Source organism: Carica papaya, chromosome 6 (assembly GCF_054855325.1).
Source record: "Carica papaya isolate Zhongbai chromosome 6, ASM5485532v1, whole genome shotgun sequence".
Lineage (NCBI taxonomy): Eukaryota > Viridiplantae > Streptophyta > Magnoliopsida > Brassicales > Caricaceae > Carica > Carica papaya.
In genome coordinates, this window is record NC_142314.1 from 23,681,244 (window position 1) to 23,697,647 (window position 16,404).

Genomic DNA, 16,404 nt, shown 5'->3' on the forward strand with positions numbered 1-16,404 from the left:
AATTTTTATAATAAAACCTTAACATAAACACTCTTCATACTACACTCTAGATGTTGTCTTCGTCTTCTCCGCATTTCAACACCATACAGTACTTCTATTCTTCTATATGCTCAGTGAGTCTTCCACCCTTCGCTTGTTCCTGCGACAGCCCAAGGCAGGTGATAGGTTATATGTATGTATATATATATATATACACGCAAGAACCCAAATCAGATGCTAATTTGCATTTTCTTTGTTATTCGATCTGGTTGTTTCAGTGGGCTGTTAGCCCAAGGCTGCTCTCTCTTGTGCCCAATACACTCCGTTTCATTAAACGGGAGTGTTCTGCTCCTCTGTTGCCAGGTGTTTGTGCACTACTTTGCCCAGATATATATATATATATTGGTTGTTTGCTGCTCTGCTAGACAGCTATTTTCTTCAACTTTCACATTTGATAAAAAGGGTTTCTCTTTAACAGCTCTGCTAGGATTTCTTTTCTCTGAGGGATTCAAGGTATTTTACTCTTCCTTTCTCGATAAATATTGCATATTTATTCTTGATAGATAGACTAGGTGCTGGAACAGTGAGATTGATTAGTAGAATCTTTGTTTTTATTGTCATGGTATCAGAGCAATTTTAGGAAATGGAAAGTGAAATTTTGAACTGCACTGCTGGAAACCAGAACCCTAGCTTGTCAAATAGAACTAGTCTAGACCATGAACCCTGATAGTCCATGTTATATAGAAAAGGGCCCAAACTCTAGCACCATTCTGGTTCCCCAACTACTTGAAGGGAACAATTACTACACACGGGCTAGATACATGAAGCGAGCCCTAAGAATCCAAAACAAGTTCGGATTTATAGATGGAACCCTAACTAAACCAATGGATCCCACTGATCCACTTAAGGAACAATGGTTGCGATGTAATGATATTGTAATCACCTGGATACAGAATGCCCTTTCACCAGAAATTAAAGCTAGCACCTTTTATACTGACACGGCTCATCAGCTTTGGCTTGACCTTGAACAAAGGCACACTCAATAGAACGCGCCTAGAATATTTGAGATTAAACAGTTCATTGTGAACCTTCTACATATCCAAGATCCAATTAGGGTTTATTTTGGCAAATTGAAGAATTTAATTGATGAACTAGTTAATTATGAACCAATGCCAATTGTACTTGTGGTGCACTGAAAATAGTCATGGGATATCAAGGTAGAGATTACCTAATGAAATTCCTTATGGGATTGGATGACTCCTACGAAGGGATGATAGACCAAATACTAATGATGAGGTCCTTCCCTAGCATGAATGAAGTCTTTTTTATCATTCAGCAAGAGGAGAAACAGAGGGAGGTGTCCATAGAATTCACATCCAACAGGGCCATGGCTTTTAGCATCAGGGAAACCAATAAACCAGTCAAACCACCAAGTCCGAATAGGGAGAAATACTACCATACACACTGCAAGATGCTTGGGCACTCTCTAGAAAGATGCTATAAGGCCAACCCAAACATACCCATGTGTACCCACTGCAATAAGCCTGGACACACAGTTGAAAGCTGCTACAAGCTGAAAGGTCAACTTGAGGGGTAGAAGCCACAAACTAAAGCTAAGCAAACTCATGTTAACCAAGTATCCACCACTGAACCGGTAGAGCAGCCTGGAAATAATGAGCATCATTTGCTGACCAAAGAACAGTATAATTAATTGATGTCACTTGTGCTGTGAGTCTTTGAAGAATCCAGAATTTGCAGGGTTCACTGGTAAGCGTTTATGTTTTAGTGCAACTTTAATTGATGAGAATGAAGGCACACACGCACCTTGGATAATAGACACGGGAGCTTCAGATCATATTATTCATGCATCATATTTATAGTTATGCATCATATTTATACACTGAGATAACTTCAAATATTGCATCTGAGGTAATGATGCCAAATGGAGACAAAGTAGAAGTTTCACATATTGGAACAGTTAGGTTGAATGAAAGATTAATACTCAATAGTGTGCTTTGTGTCCCTTCATTCAATTTTAACCTTATATCAGCAAGAAAATTAGCAGAAGATGTAAAATGTTGTTTGATTTTTTCACAAGAACACTGTATAATTCAGGACCTTATGACCTAGAAGACTCTTGGAGTGGGGGAAGTTAAGAATGAGTTGTACCAGCTTAGGGATTTTGAAGACTTGAAAGGCTCAGGTCAGTATTATTTTGTGGGATCAACAACCCCAAGACCCAACAAAGAAGAAGAATTTTTTGATGTTTGGCACTATAGACTAGATACCGTTTGCATTCTAAACGAATTATTGATGTAAATATAAGAAAATTAGGGTGTTGTAAACTATGCAGCATATGTTCTTTGGCAAAAATGCATAGATTATCTATTTGTGACAGTACTAGTAGGGCCAAAAATTGTTTTGATTTGATACGTTGTGATGTTTGGGGATCTTATAGTAAGATTTCTCATGATGATTACAAGTATTTTTTAACTATTGTGGATGATTACAGCAGATGCACTTGGATATATATGATGAAATCCAAGGCTGAAACAAGCCTTAATTTATAGCATTTTTGTATCTTTGTTGAAAGACAATTTGAAAGGAAAGTGAAGCCAATCAGAAGTGATAATGGAAAGGAGTTTGAAATGGGAAGATTTTATGATGACAGAGGAATAGTACACCAACAAAGTTATGTAGAAACTCCCCAGCATAATTGGAGAGTAGAACGGAAGCATCAACAGATATTGAACACTGCTAGAGCCTTAAAGTTCTAAAGTGGCCTAGATGATAGGTATTAGAGTGATTTTTTTTAATTGCAATATACTTGATAAATAGAATTCCTTCATCTATCATTGGAAACAAGACGCCCTTTGAATTGTTATACGGGAAGAAACCCAAGTATGACTATTTAAAGGTTTTTGGTTGTTTGGCTTTTGCATCTACTTTGACAGGTGAAAGATTAAAATTTAATGCTAGGGCTAGAAGATGTATTTTTATTGGGTACCCATTTGCAATGAAGGGATACAGGCTGCTTGATGAGGAGACAGGTAAGATATTTGTTTCCAGAAATGTGATCTTTCATGAGACAGTTTTTCCATGTAGGAAAATGAGAGAAATAGGGGGACAACAATCATTTTTCGGTGCCCCTTAATGACCAGATCAACACGATACCCTAGATACCTGCACCAATGCACAAGGAGATCAGAACTGCTGTTATGGAAGAAAGTGCAGAAATAATTGATAAAGAATAGGAATTTATGAAACAAGAGGCAAATGTCAGCTTCGAAGAAGAGAATGTTACTGTTGCTAGTGAGACACCAAGAAGAAAAATCCACAAGAATCAAGAGAAGACCATAATATTTGAGAGATTATGTTTGTGAACAAATTCAGAATTGTAGTTCAAATCATGAAGATGTAAACAGAAATCATGATTGTAGAGTACCACAGGATCAAGGGGGGACATAAAAAGTACTTGCAAAACATCTCAATTGAGAAGGAACCAGACTCATATGAGGCTGCCAGCTAACATGTCAGTTGGAGAAATGTGATGAGTCATGGGGTAGAAGCACTAGAAGAAAACAAGACATGGAAGATTGTGGATTTGCCTACTGAAAAAAAAGCTATAGGGTGTAAATGGGTTTACAAGACTAAGTATAAGGATGATGGATTGACTGAGAGATACAAAGCTAGATTGGTGGGGAAGGGTTGTACTCAAAAAGAAAGTCTAGACTACCATGAAACTTTCACTCTGGTGGCTAAGATTGTTACTGTTAGAATCCTTATTGCCCTTGCGACCATGAAGAATTGGCATCTAAACCAATTTAACATTAACAATGCTTTCCTATATGGAGATCTTAAAGAAGAAGTTTACATGGAGTTGCCTTCTGGGTACTCTGTGACACCCCAAGTGCTAATCAAGGCAAATGGGTGTCAAATACAGGAACATAAGAATAAGTGCATGCTAAAAGTTTATGCAGTGGAACCAATTAACACAAATCCCTTACAAATATATGTGAGTTTCAATTATAAACATATAAGTAGGGCAGAAATGGCTACAATTACAAAATCAAAATATAAAAGAAGGTTACTTCTTTCACTATGCTATTAGACTCATCAGAGTACGGAAACAATCATGCAGATAAATTTTGTGGATCCACGGGATCCTCATAGACTTTCAGGGATAAGTCAGCCTGCGGTTCCTCATTTTCTTCCTCATCTGGGGGAGGCATGGAAAGAGTGAGTTCTATCTACTCAGTAACGAAAACAATATTTAAATAACATTGTAAGGTTTTAAAGGTGAATTATTTGGTCAAAAATAATTACCATTTGGCTACTTCGTAGACCTATCTTAGTTATGAAAATAATTTATTTATTAAGAAAATAATACGTTAACATAATCAAAATAGACACACATCAAATAAGATAATAGAGAAAATCAAATAAATCATGAAATGTTTAGATTTTCGTGTCATGCTTCTTGAAATCGTTACAACTTCCATCTTTGAAGGCAAATACAGATTTTCAACTACTGATATGGAATGACTAGATCATATACAGATAATAACAATTTACTCAGGCACAATTCTGGCTGGCTAAACTATGGTACGATCTACAACTACGGTCGTACCAAGCATAGTGGTCATATCGAATATCTACAGTCATGACAGTACTTAGCCGAAGTGACCCCTAATAGATATTCGTATCACTACTCTCGTCAAAGGGTATGCCATCATTACAGGGAGCACTCCTCTTACGTTTTTCCAGACCAAATGGGAGAGGGGGACACAGATACCCCGGATAGGGTTAGGAAAACAGATATTCAGAGATAAAAAGTCTAACAAGATACTTGATGCATTATGCATGTCAATACAGATACATACTTCGGACTATTCATGTTTCATTCTACTTTTTCTCTTTTTTTGTTTCTTTTATCTTTCCAGATAGCAATACTAAGTTCATATTAATTTTATTACATGCAAAACATCAAGTGTCTATAAATCATACGACATACTTGAAAACAAAAACAGTTTAGCTTATAAGACCTACAAGCACACAAAAATGCAAAATAGGCAAAGTTATAATTATCATAATTTAATAATTTTTTTATCTAAAAATACTTCTTAATACGTCAAAAGAAATACTAAATTCCTTACTAAAATCTTGATATTTCCTCCTTCACCGTTCTTCTTTTCTTTCTCTCCTCTCTCTAAATCACTTTCTCTCTCTTTCTCTCTCTCTAAGTCTTGAAAATGGAAGAATGGAAGTGTGGGGAAGAGTGGGAAGGGAAGACCTATTTATAGAAATTTAGAACCATTAGATTCGCATCAAGTGGCAAAATCTGGTGGAGAGAGAGGAAAAAGATGCTCAGCACAAAAAACAAGGGAGGAAGGCCTCCTTCATGATAGTGGTTGCGTCCTGCCTGAGGCGACGGCAGCGCACTGCCCGAGGTGGCAGTGGCCCGCCCGACGCGCTGCAGGCTAGCTTGCAGGCGCACAGGCCACGTGTCGTGCGTGCAAGCCTACTGTGTGCAGGCCCCAGGCGCACAAAGGCCTATCCGCGTAGGCCTACTGCATGGACAACACCCGCACAGTGTGTCGCACTAGTCCGTGCACAAGCTGACGCGCAGATGACGCACCTACGCGTAATAGGACGCGAGGAGGGTCTGACTCCGTGCTGTGTGCGCAGATGGAACGTGCATAGGCATCCCACGCGGGCAGCTTTCCTTGCAGGATTTTTCCTGTAGGATTTTTTTCCCGTTTCGCCCTTTTTTCTAAATTTTCCAATTTTTTTCTAAAATAATATAAATAAAATTATATTAGAATTAAGTAAAAATAATTAAAATAAAATAATATTAAATAAAATCAAATAATAAAAAATCAGCAAGATTCATGTTCTATGATAAATAATATGCAAAGTAAATTAAATAAGTTCAATACAGCCTAAAGGCTCAAATAAATAGGATTTTTCAAATTAATTAAGCACAGCGACGAGTGGAGTGTTACATTCCCCCACTTTAGAAAAATTTAGTCCCCAAATTTGTCTCGAACAGGTCCGGATACTTCTCTCTTATCTCGCTTTCCAACTCCCACATTGCTTCTTTCGAAGTATGATGCTGCCATCACAACTTCACCATAAGAATCGTCTTGTTGCACAAGACCTTGTCGGTCCACCCAAGAATCTCTACGAGAACCTCCTCATAAGTCATGTCAGCTTGTACCTGCACCTCATCGCGAGGAAGAATATAAGAAGGGTTGGGGTGGTACCTCTTTAGCATCGAGACGTGAAAGACATCATGTAGACCTGTAAATTCTCAGGATAGAGCGAGGTGGTATGTCACGGGTCCAAGGCACTCGATGATCCGAAAAGGTCCTACATATCGAGGGCTTAACTTCTTTTTTTTCCCAAACCACATTTTTTCCTTGTAGGGGAAAACTTTGAGGAAAACCTGTTCTCCCATGGCAAATTCCAAGGGTCGCCTATGATTATCGACGTAAATCTTCTAACAGCTCTGGGCAGTGGCCAAGTTCTTGCAAATGATTGCGACTTTCTCAATGGTTTCTTGAATGAAGTCTGGTCCCAAATGGCACTGATTCCCGACCTCACTCCAACAAGTGGGAGAACAACAAGGCTTTCCATACAATGCTTCATACAGAGTCATGCCGATGCTGGAATGATAATTGTTATCATAAGCAAATTCATATAGGGGAAGGTACTTATACCAGTTATCGCCAAAGTCAAGGACGCAAGAACGCAACATATCTTCCAATATCTGGATCATGCATTCTGACTAACCATCTGTTTGGGAATGATAAGCAGTACCAAAATACAATCCAGATCCCAGAGCTTTTTAAAAGTTATCCCAAAAATGGGAGATGAATTGAGGATCACGGTCGAACACAATGGATGAGAGAACACCATGACATCGAACAATCTTATCAGCATATAGGCGGGCTAATTTGCTAGTGGAGTTAGTGGTTCTGATAGGCAGAAAATGGGCGATCTTGCTCAGTTTGTCAATGATGACCCAAATAATATTTCAACCAGAACAGGTTTTGGGCAATCCTGTGACAAAATCCATAGTTACATGCTCCCATTTCTATTCAGGAATTGGAAGACCCTATAATAAACCATCGGGTCTTTGATATTTTGCCCTAACCCTCTAACAAGTAAGGTATTAGGAGACATAGTCGACTATATCATTCTTCATTCTCGACCACCATTACTGACGTTTCAAGTCCTGCTACATCTTGGTACTCTTGAGATGGATAGATAGCTTAAAAATATGGGCGGTCTTGAGAATATTCGCCCTAATAGCGACAGGGACACAAATTTGGTTTTGAAATCTTAGCTGTCCATAATCTAAAATCTTGAAATAAGGAGATTTGTCATAAGATTCGTCATAAGTGAACTTATCTAGATTCTTGGTGAGTTCTGAGCCCGTGAACTGAGTTTTTAAATTTTCATAAAGAGATCTAGCAGGGTTCAGATCTGAGCAAAATAGGTGTCTTTGTCGTAGTAGATAAGACGGAGAGACTACATGGCGTCCATCAATTTCTAACTGAAGGCCATGGTTTGAGCCAACACTAAGGACTCCTTTCAACTTAGTACATCCGCGACTACATTTCTTTTACCGGGGTGATAAATGATCTTGCAGTCATAGTCCTTCTGGATATCCATTCAGTATCTATCTCATTTTTTGCTCCCTTTGTGAGAAGATATACTTCAAACTCTTGTGATCGGTGTAAATTTCAAAAGTCTGCCTAAGTAGGTAGTGACGTCATATTTTCAATCGTTGCTAACTCCAGACCATGGGTAGGGTAGTTTCGCTCATGAGGTTTCAGCTGTCGGGACCCATAAGCGACTACTTTACTATGCTGCATCAAGGCACAACCCAAGCCAATATGAGATGCATTGCAGTAGATCTGAAACCTTTCCGTATTGTCAGGGAGAATCAACACAGGAGCAAGGAGCAGAGGTAAGATGACGCTTCAATTCTATGAAGCTCTCACTACATTCATAGTTCCAGATAAATGGTACGCCCTTCCGGGTGAGTCGGGTCAATGGAGCAACAATCTTAGCAAATCCGTTGATGAATTGCCAACAGTATCCTACCAAGCCAAGGAAACTACTTACCTCGGCCATATTGGTGGGCAGATTCCAGTTAACTACTGTTTCAACCTTGGACGAATTCACGAAAACTCCTTCACTCGAAATTACACGACTGAGAAAGGAAATTTAATCCAATTAGAAGGAGCATTTGCTAAGTTTAACATATAGTTGGTTCTGACGGAGGGTCTCCAACACTTCAATTAAGTGCATTGCATGTTCTTCCAGCCTCTTGGAGTACACTAAGATTTCATCAATAAATACGATGATGTACTGATCTAGTGTGTGCTGGAAAACTCTGTTCATGAGGTCTATGAAGGCTGCATGAGCATTGGTTAACCTGAACAGCATTACCCTGAACTCATACAAACTGTACCTGCATCAGAAAGCAATCATCGGAATACCTTCTTCTTTGATTTTTAGATAGTGGTATCCCATACTGAGGTTAATCTTAGAGAAGACCATGGCTTCTTACAGTTGATCAAAGAGGTCATCGATTCGAGGTAAGGGATACTTGCTTTTAACTCTTACAGTTGATCAAAGAGGTCATCGATTCGAGGTAAGGGGTACTTGCTTTTAACTATCACTCGGTTGAGTTTCTGGTAATCCACACAAAGTCTGAGAGAACCATTTTTCTTTTTCACGAACAACACTGGAGTGCCCCAAGGAGAATGGCTAGGACGGATAAACTTCTTGGTAATAAGTTCAAAAAGCTAATGTCCCAGCTCTATTAGCTCAGCTAAACTCATACGATAGGCGGGCTTCAAAATTGGCTGGGTTCCGGGCAGCAACTCAATTAAGAACTCTACTTTTTCCAGGGGAGGTAGACCAGAAAGTTCGATGGGAAAGACATCTAAAAAGTTGCAAACAATTGATATAGAACACACAACAAGATCAGGACCCATATTCATATTTATTCAATTGTTAGGAAAAATAATAACAATAATTTTATTCCTTTTTTAGGGACTGTAAAGTTATAATTTTACTTTCACAATCGATTATTGCTCTGTACTTATCTAACTAGTTCATTCCTAATATCACATTAAATCCTACAAAATCTAATAGCATTAGATTCACAAATATTTCTATTCCTAAAGTTTTTATTTTACAATCTTTATATACACAGTGAGCTTCTAATAATCCCCTAGAGGGAGTTTCTACTGTCAATATTTCTACTAAAGGTTTTGGCCTAAAATCAAGATTACCAACAAATGAACAGGAAATAAAAGAGTGAGTAGCACCGGTATCAATTAAAACCTTGGTAGAAGTATCATGAATAAAAAGCATACCCTAGATGAGAACAGGAGTGGGGAGAGCACCGGGTTCATCTAGGTGGTACACGCGACCCTGAGCTACAGGCCTAGCCACGTCTTTTGGTCACTAGGGGTAGTCTTTTACAAGGTGTTGGGTGCTTCAGCACTAATAGCAGGCGTGATTAATATGCCGACAGGTCACCATGCGAGCGATCACAATGCTAACAGGGTTGGTTAGGCCGAGCAGTTTAAACTGTAGTTGGAAGCAAGGCAGGGGGAAGAGCAACTGTAGTTCGTTTATCGGGGTGACTACTTACTAAATCAGGCAATCTCCTCCTAAGTTGTTGGGTACGAACTCGAGCAATGCGTTGGTGCTTGACCGAGATGAGGTCTTCAACCAACTGGGCATGTTCTAGAACCTCCGCATACGAGCTAGGTCTCAGTATCGCGACCTGGTCACTGATGCCAGCACGAAGGCCCTTTAGAAACTTTCTACTTTTTCGACTTTCAGGAGTAACCATTAAAGGGGCAAACCTAGACAGTTAGATAAAACATGATGCATACTGGGCAACCGTTAGATTTCTTTGGCGGAGATCCTAATATTTCTCCTTTTCTCAAATAGGCAGGGAAGAAGTTATCAAAGAATACATCCATGAAAACTTCCCAGGTGGTAGGGGCAGGGAGGACTTTTTTCTTGAGTTACCACCAGTGTTTGGCTTCATTGTTTAGCATAAAAGCTGCTAGGGGAATTTTCTGTTTCTCAGTCAGGTCTAGGATAGAGAAAAGCTTATTTATACGTAGGATCCATGCTTCGGCTACTAAGGGGTCAGGGCCACCTTTGAAATGTGGCGGGTTAACCTCCCAAAACTATGCTATGTTGTGGAAAATGGACCTCTCGGCTATTTGGTATTCAGGGGCAAAAGGTGGACAAGGGTTGGCTTGATTTTATCCTATGGTCGTAGTCAATCCTTTGATGGCTCGGAAGAGTTCAGCAAATTGAGCCCTGGTCGGGTGATTTGGGCCTTCAGATCACTCAGTACACTCTACAGATGGTCTTCCTCGTGTCATTCCTATAAAAGAAAAGAAGACACAAGTTTGTGGTCTAAAATTTTTTGATAAGGAGACTTACTCTTCTTTGATACTTCTAAGGATCTTTCTACCTAAGCCTCAGTGTAAGGGATTTGATCCGCGTAATTCTGCTCTGATACCATCTGTGATATCCCAAATGCTAATCGAGGCAAATGGATGTCAGATACAGAAATAAAAAAATGAGTGCATGATAAAAATTTATGCAGCGGTACCAATTAATACAAATTTCTTACAAATGTATGTGAGTTCTAATTACATACATATAATTGTCGACAAAAATGGCTACAATTACAAAATCAAAACACGAAATAAGGTCACTTCTTTCACTATGTTATTGGACTCATCAGAGTGCGGGAACAGTCATGCATTCAAGTTTTGTGGATCTACGGGATTCTCATAGACTTCCTGGGTTAGGTCGGCCTACGGTTCCTCATTTTCTTCCTCATCCAGGGGGGAGCATAGAAAGAGTGAGTTTTTTATACTCAGTAAGAAAAATAGTATTTAAATAACACCGTAAAATTTTAAAGGTGAATTATTTTGACAAAAATACTTATTTGGCTATTTCTTAGACCTATCTTAGATTATGAAAAATTTATTAAGAAAACAATACATTGACATAATCAAAATAGACACACATCAAGTTAGATAATAGAGAAAATCAAATAAATCAGGAAATACTCATATTTTTGTATCATGATTCGCAAAGTCGTTACAACTTCCATATATGAAAGCAGATACAGATAATTACCAATATGGAATGACCAGATCAGATACAGATACGACAATTTGCTCATGCACAATTTTGGCTGGCCAAACTATGGTACAATCTGTGATCACGACCGTACCAACCATAGTGGTCCTATCAGATATTTATAGTCATAACAGTACTTAGCCAAAATGACTCCTAACAGATATTCGCATCACCACTCTCGTCAAAGGGTACGCCGTCATACACTGGGAGCGGTCCTCTTACGTCTTTTCAGACTAGATGGAGGAGGCAGACACAGATACTTCGAATGGGGGTAGGGGAACAGATACCCCTTAGAGATAAAAAGCCTAAAAAGATACTTGATGCATTATGCATGTCAATACAGATACATAATTCGGACCATTCATGCTTCATTCCACATTTTCTTTTTTTTTTTATTTCTTTTATCTTTCCAGATAACAATATCGAGTTTATATTAATTTTATTATATGCAAAACATCAAGTGTTTATAAATCACATAACATGCTTGAAAACAAGAAAAATTCAGTTATAAGACCTATAAACACACAAGCATGCAAAACAGGTAAAATCATAATTATCATAATTTAATAATTTTTTTTTTTATCTAAAAAAATTTCTTAAGACGCCGAAAAAAATACTAAATTTCTTACCGAAAATTTGATATTTCGTCATTCACTGTTCTTTTTTTCTTTCCCTCTTTCTCTCTCTAAATCACTCTCTCTCTCTTTTTATCTCTCTCTAAGTCTTGAAAAATAGAAGAATGAAAGTGTAGGTAAGAGTGGGAAGGGAAGACCTATTTATAAAAATTTGGAATCGTTGGATTCGCGCAAGTGGTGAAATCCAATAAAGAGAGAGAGAAAAAAGATACTCAGCACAAAAAATGAGAGAGGAAGACCTCATCCGCCAGCAACGACGGTGCACTGCCCGAGGTGGCAATGGCCTGCCCGGTGCGTTGTAGACGCACAGGCGACTTACTGCGCGCGTAGGGCTTGGGCGCGCTAGGCGTCGCGCGCGCTGGCCCCAAGCCCATAGGAGCCTATCCGCGTGCGAGGTGACCCGCGAACGGCTTGCCTGCGCGCAGCAGGATGCACATTTGATCTGACCCCACGCGGCGCGCGCGAATGGGATGTGCACGCTGTGCGCACGTCCCCCGTCTACTGTGCACAGGCATCCCACGCGGGTAGCTTTCCTTCCCTGCAAGATTTTTTCCCCGTTTCGCCGTTTTATTCGAATTTTTCAATTTTTTTATTAAAATAAAATAAATAATATAAACGAAATTACATTAAAATTAAATGAAAATAATTAAAATAAAATAATATTGAATAAAATTAAAATAATAAAAAATAACAAAATTTACATTTTACGATAAATAATATGCGGAGTAAATTAAATGAGTTTAATATGGTTTAAAGGCCTAAATAAATAAAGTTTTCCAAATTAATTACGCACAACAATGGGCAGGATGTTACATACTCAAAGGAGAAGGACGGTAAAGTATGCAAACTCTTGAAGAGCGTATATGGGCTAAAGCAAGTTTCAAGACAATGGTATGCCAAGTTCTCAAACTTTATTCTCAAACAAGGCTTTTTGTAGTCCAAGGCTAATTATAGCCTCTTTGTGAAAAATGACAGTAAGAATTTCACTGCTCTTCTCATTTATATAGATGATATTATAGTTGCCGAAAATGAGACACCATCAGTGAAGTTAAGAGCAAAATGGATAGGGAATTTAATATCAAAAACTTAGGAAATTTGAAGTATTTTTTTGGTACAGAGGTGGTTAGATCAAAGCGGGGGATGCACATATGCCAGAGGAAGTATGTTATAGACTTAAAGACACAGGAGCACTTGGAGGAAAACCTTCGGGTTTACCTTTGGATCAAAACACAAAGCTCTCTAAAGATCAAGGGGAAGCTATTCCAAATCCAAAGGCTTACAGAAAACTAATAGGGAGACTCATGTATCTCACGCTAACAATGCCAGATTTAGCCTACTCAATTCAGGTCCCAAGTTAGTTTATGGAAGATCCTAGAGATGGACATTGAAGGGTTGCCTATAAAGTTCTAAAGTATCTAAAAGCCACTCCAGGGCAAGGATTATTTTATCCCAGCATGTCTGATCTAAGGTTGAAGGCATGTTGTAATAGTGACTGGGCTGGCTGTCCAGATGCTAGAAGATCTGTGACAGGGTATTGTGTACTGCTATGGAGTTCTTTAATTGCCTGAAAATCTAAAAAACAATATACTATATCAAGATCATCTGCTGAAGCAAAGTATAAGCCATAGCTGCTGCTTATTGTGAAATTACATGGATTAAATATTTGTTGAATGATCTAAAGGTCAAGTATGAAGATGGAACAGAATTATATTGTGATAACAAAGCAGCAATCTACATAGCAGCAAATTCTGTATTCCATGAATGAACAAAGCACATCTAACTTGATTCTCATCTCGTAAGAGAGAAGGTACAAGAAGGAAGCATAATAACCAAACATGTTACTAGTAGGAGTCAACTTGCAGACATTTTTACAAAAGCTTTATCAAGCTGGCTGCTAAAAGAACACATGATCAAGATGGGAGCAGAAAACATCTACTCGCCATCTTGAGGGGGGGTGTTATTGGATCTGGTTGTTTTAGTGGGCTGTTAGCCCAAGGCTGTTTTCTCTTATGCTCAATAAGCTGTGTTTCATTAAACGGGCATGTTCTGCTCCTCTGTTGCTGGGTGTTTGTGCACTCCTTTACCCATATATATATATATATTGGTTGCTTGCTGCTCTACCAGACAGCTATTTTCTTCGACTTTCACATTTGAATTCTCTTTAACAGCTCTGTTAGGGTTTCTTTTCTCTGAAGGATTCAAGGTATTTTACTTTTCCTTTCTTGATAAATATTGCATATTTATGCTTGATAGATAGACTAGGTGCTGGAACAATGAGATTGATCAATAGAATCTACGTTTCTTTTGTCAATCTTTAGCTTAGATTTTTTTTCCCTGTTTTCTTTTTAGTTTTGTGATGATCTTGTTACTTTAATAGCTGATTAATCTTAGATTTGTGTATATTTGGGTTAGTTCCAGGTAAAATTATGTTAACTTAATTGCTATATGGTTGACTTGTTTGGTTCAGGTTTTACCAAATACTCAGAGTAAGTTAAGAAAGAAATAAAATTGGACAAGCTACCCCCAACTCTAAATATTGTTATTCTTATATCAAGAAAATTATTTTAAGACCTCATGTCTTATGTAATATATTTGTTGCTTGAGTAATTCTATGATTTTAAACATTTTTTGCTCATAATAATTAAATCATGCTTATAGGGAGATTATAGTATACATTCAATTTCATTACACATATAAAGAGATTTGGTCAGACAGTTATGGGCATAACAACAAAAGTTATGTATCAATGTCGAAGACTTGATGGCAGAGAGGACAATTGTTGTTGTTCTCCAACTAATGAACAATGCAAACTTGATGAAACACATGATGGCACGGCATATTGATGAGCTCCTCAGCGTACGATAATTGATCCAAATAGATGGAGCAATCACCCAATTCTCCAATTTTGCTGTTATTAGCGTTCAATCTCTTATGTGTTCTCAACCAGTCAAGAAAAGATGTTGATACCCAAAACTAGTGTCTTCGATCATGTGAGTGGAGACAATGTTGGCGAGTGCGATGATAGAGAATGACATATACTGATCCAAGGATGAGGGGTTGCTGAATATCAAACGCAAGATTTGGTCAGTCAAAATATTGCAGAGTTCATGGTCTCCAAAAGTCGTGACCAGTTTGTTAAAAATGCAGGCGCCCAAGGCATGAGGTCGATTAATAAATTGCACCCAGAAAGTAGAAACAAAAGGGTAAGGAGATTGCTGCATATCCATGAGAGTTTCTACACCGGCAGTATCTTGATATACTATAAGATCAATGTTGTTTAAGTGGATTTCATCAAAAACTTTGGGAGATGTTTGGAGAGGAATTACAGCATGTTCAAGATCAATTCTTCTTCTCGAACCCATTTGCAGGAAGACTAAAAAGATCAAAGCAGAGGAAGCCGCAAGGAGAGAAAGAATGTGTGAAACTGGGAAGAGAGTGTTTATTTATAAGTTAATCTTCTATTCTTGTTCTATCAAGATTCGGTGATATAGCCAGTAATTCTTTCCAACTTCTATGCCTAATCCTGATTGTACTAGGAACGGAAAAGGAATATGGATTATGTATATAATTTTTTGAAAAACATTGAATAATAATATTGAAGTAAATATTTTATATATGATATGTATGATGCAAGCATCAGATTATGAATAAACATGACTGATTACTGGTGGAATAAGTTTATCCTCATCTGTCTGCAATCTCCTGCCCTCAAGAGTTGTGAACATTTCTCCCTCTTTCTTCCGTTCTTTCTGCTTCTTCCCATCGCGATGTTCCTTCTCCTCCATCTTTTCGTTTTCCCTTTGGTAGAAGGACGTCGTTTTCACTTAATGGGCGAAACGACGTTGTTTTACGCTCCTCTTTTTCTGATTCTGAAGAGGCTGAAATGACATCCTTGTGGCGTAAGCAAGGTGCTGGGTTGGACGCACGTGGGGTTCTTCTGTGCTTCCTCTCTTCTCTGTTTCCTCACTGGGCTTCATCTCCTTTTACTTTGATTTTTCTTTCTTCCCCTTTTTCGTTTCTATAAAAACAAAATGAAATATAATAACAATAATAATCATTAAAATATTAATAATAATTTTATAACCACGCGTGATTTTAATTTGAATCTTTTAATTAATATTATTTATTATTATAATTATTAATATGACAAAATTGGGATATAACGGTTATAAAATTGTTAATTATTTTTAAAGTTTAAATAAAGTTCAAACAAGTGAAAGAAAAGAGCATTACATGCATGAAGATGATTAGAGAACCAAAGACAAGAAAATCTACTTCATCATCTCACTAACACGTTTTAGACTGAGATTAAGTGGAGTAAATTAATTTTACGAATATCAATGATCACTTATTTATCGATTATTTTTTATAATTAGTTAATGTTATATCATATATGAATGTAAAAGAACTTAGAGGCAATTTGATAATAAGCTTATCAAGTTAGACACATATATGAAGATCAAACGCAAAAGAACTTTGGAGGCAAAAAGATTTTTAGGTCATAATTAACTAAATAAATATTAGTTAATCACAAGTTCAAATGTAAAAATTACATAATTGTTTATGAAATTATCATGCAAACATAGTA

At 37.8% G+C, this 16,404-nt stretch overlaps 1 protein-coding gene across 15 annotated transcripts; it reads left to right on the forward strand.

The window, feature by feature from the left end:
* On the forward strand, positions 1-15,430 carry LOC148253429 (uncharacterized). 15 transcript variants are annotated; one of them, XR_015812914.1, is made up of 5 exons: positions 1-158; positions 258-342; positions 458-492; positions 2,095-2,182; positions 14,475-15,430. XR_015812914.1 is itself a non-coding variant. In XM_088206686.1 (5 exons), coding segments are annotated over exons 1-5 (315 nt in total). In that variant the 5' UTR covers positions 1-50; the 3' UTR covers positions 12,935-15,430. The 15 variants fall into 15 exon arrangements, 7 of the variants coding, with proteins under 7 accessions (XP_088062812.1, XP_088062816.1, XP_088062817.1 ...); XR_015812915.1 differs by having other exon boundaries at positions 14,964-15,430; XM_088206686.1 differs by lacking the exon at positions 2,095-2,182 and adding an exon at positions 12,622-12,707 and having other exon boundaries at positions 12,934-15,430.
* Positions 15,431-16,404: the final 974 nt, after the last annotated feature.

Excerpts from the sequence above, each read along its gene's own strand:
- LOC148253429 (XM_088206685.1), top strand. The coding sequence starts at position 51 with ATGTTGTCTTCGTCTTCTCCGCATTTCAACACCATACAGTACTTCTAT. Across the intron at positions 159-257 it reads CCTGCGACAGCCCAAGGCAG|TGGGCTGTTAGCCCAAGGCT; the intron begins GTGATAGGTTAT and ends TGGTTGTTTCAG. Across the intron at positions 493-12,621 it reads TTTTCTCTGAGGGATTCAAG|GATGTTACATACTCAAAGGA; the intron begins GTATTTTACTCT and ends AACAATGGGCAG.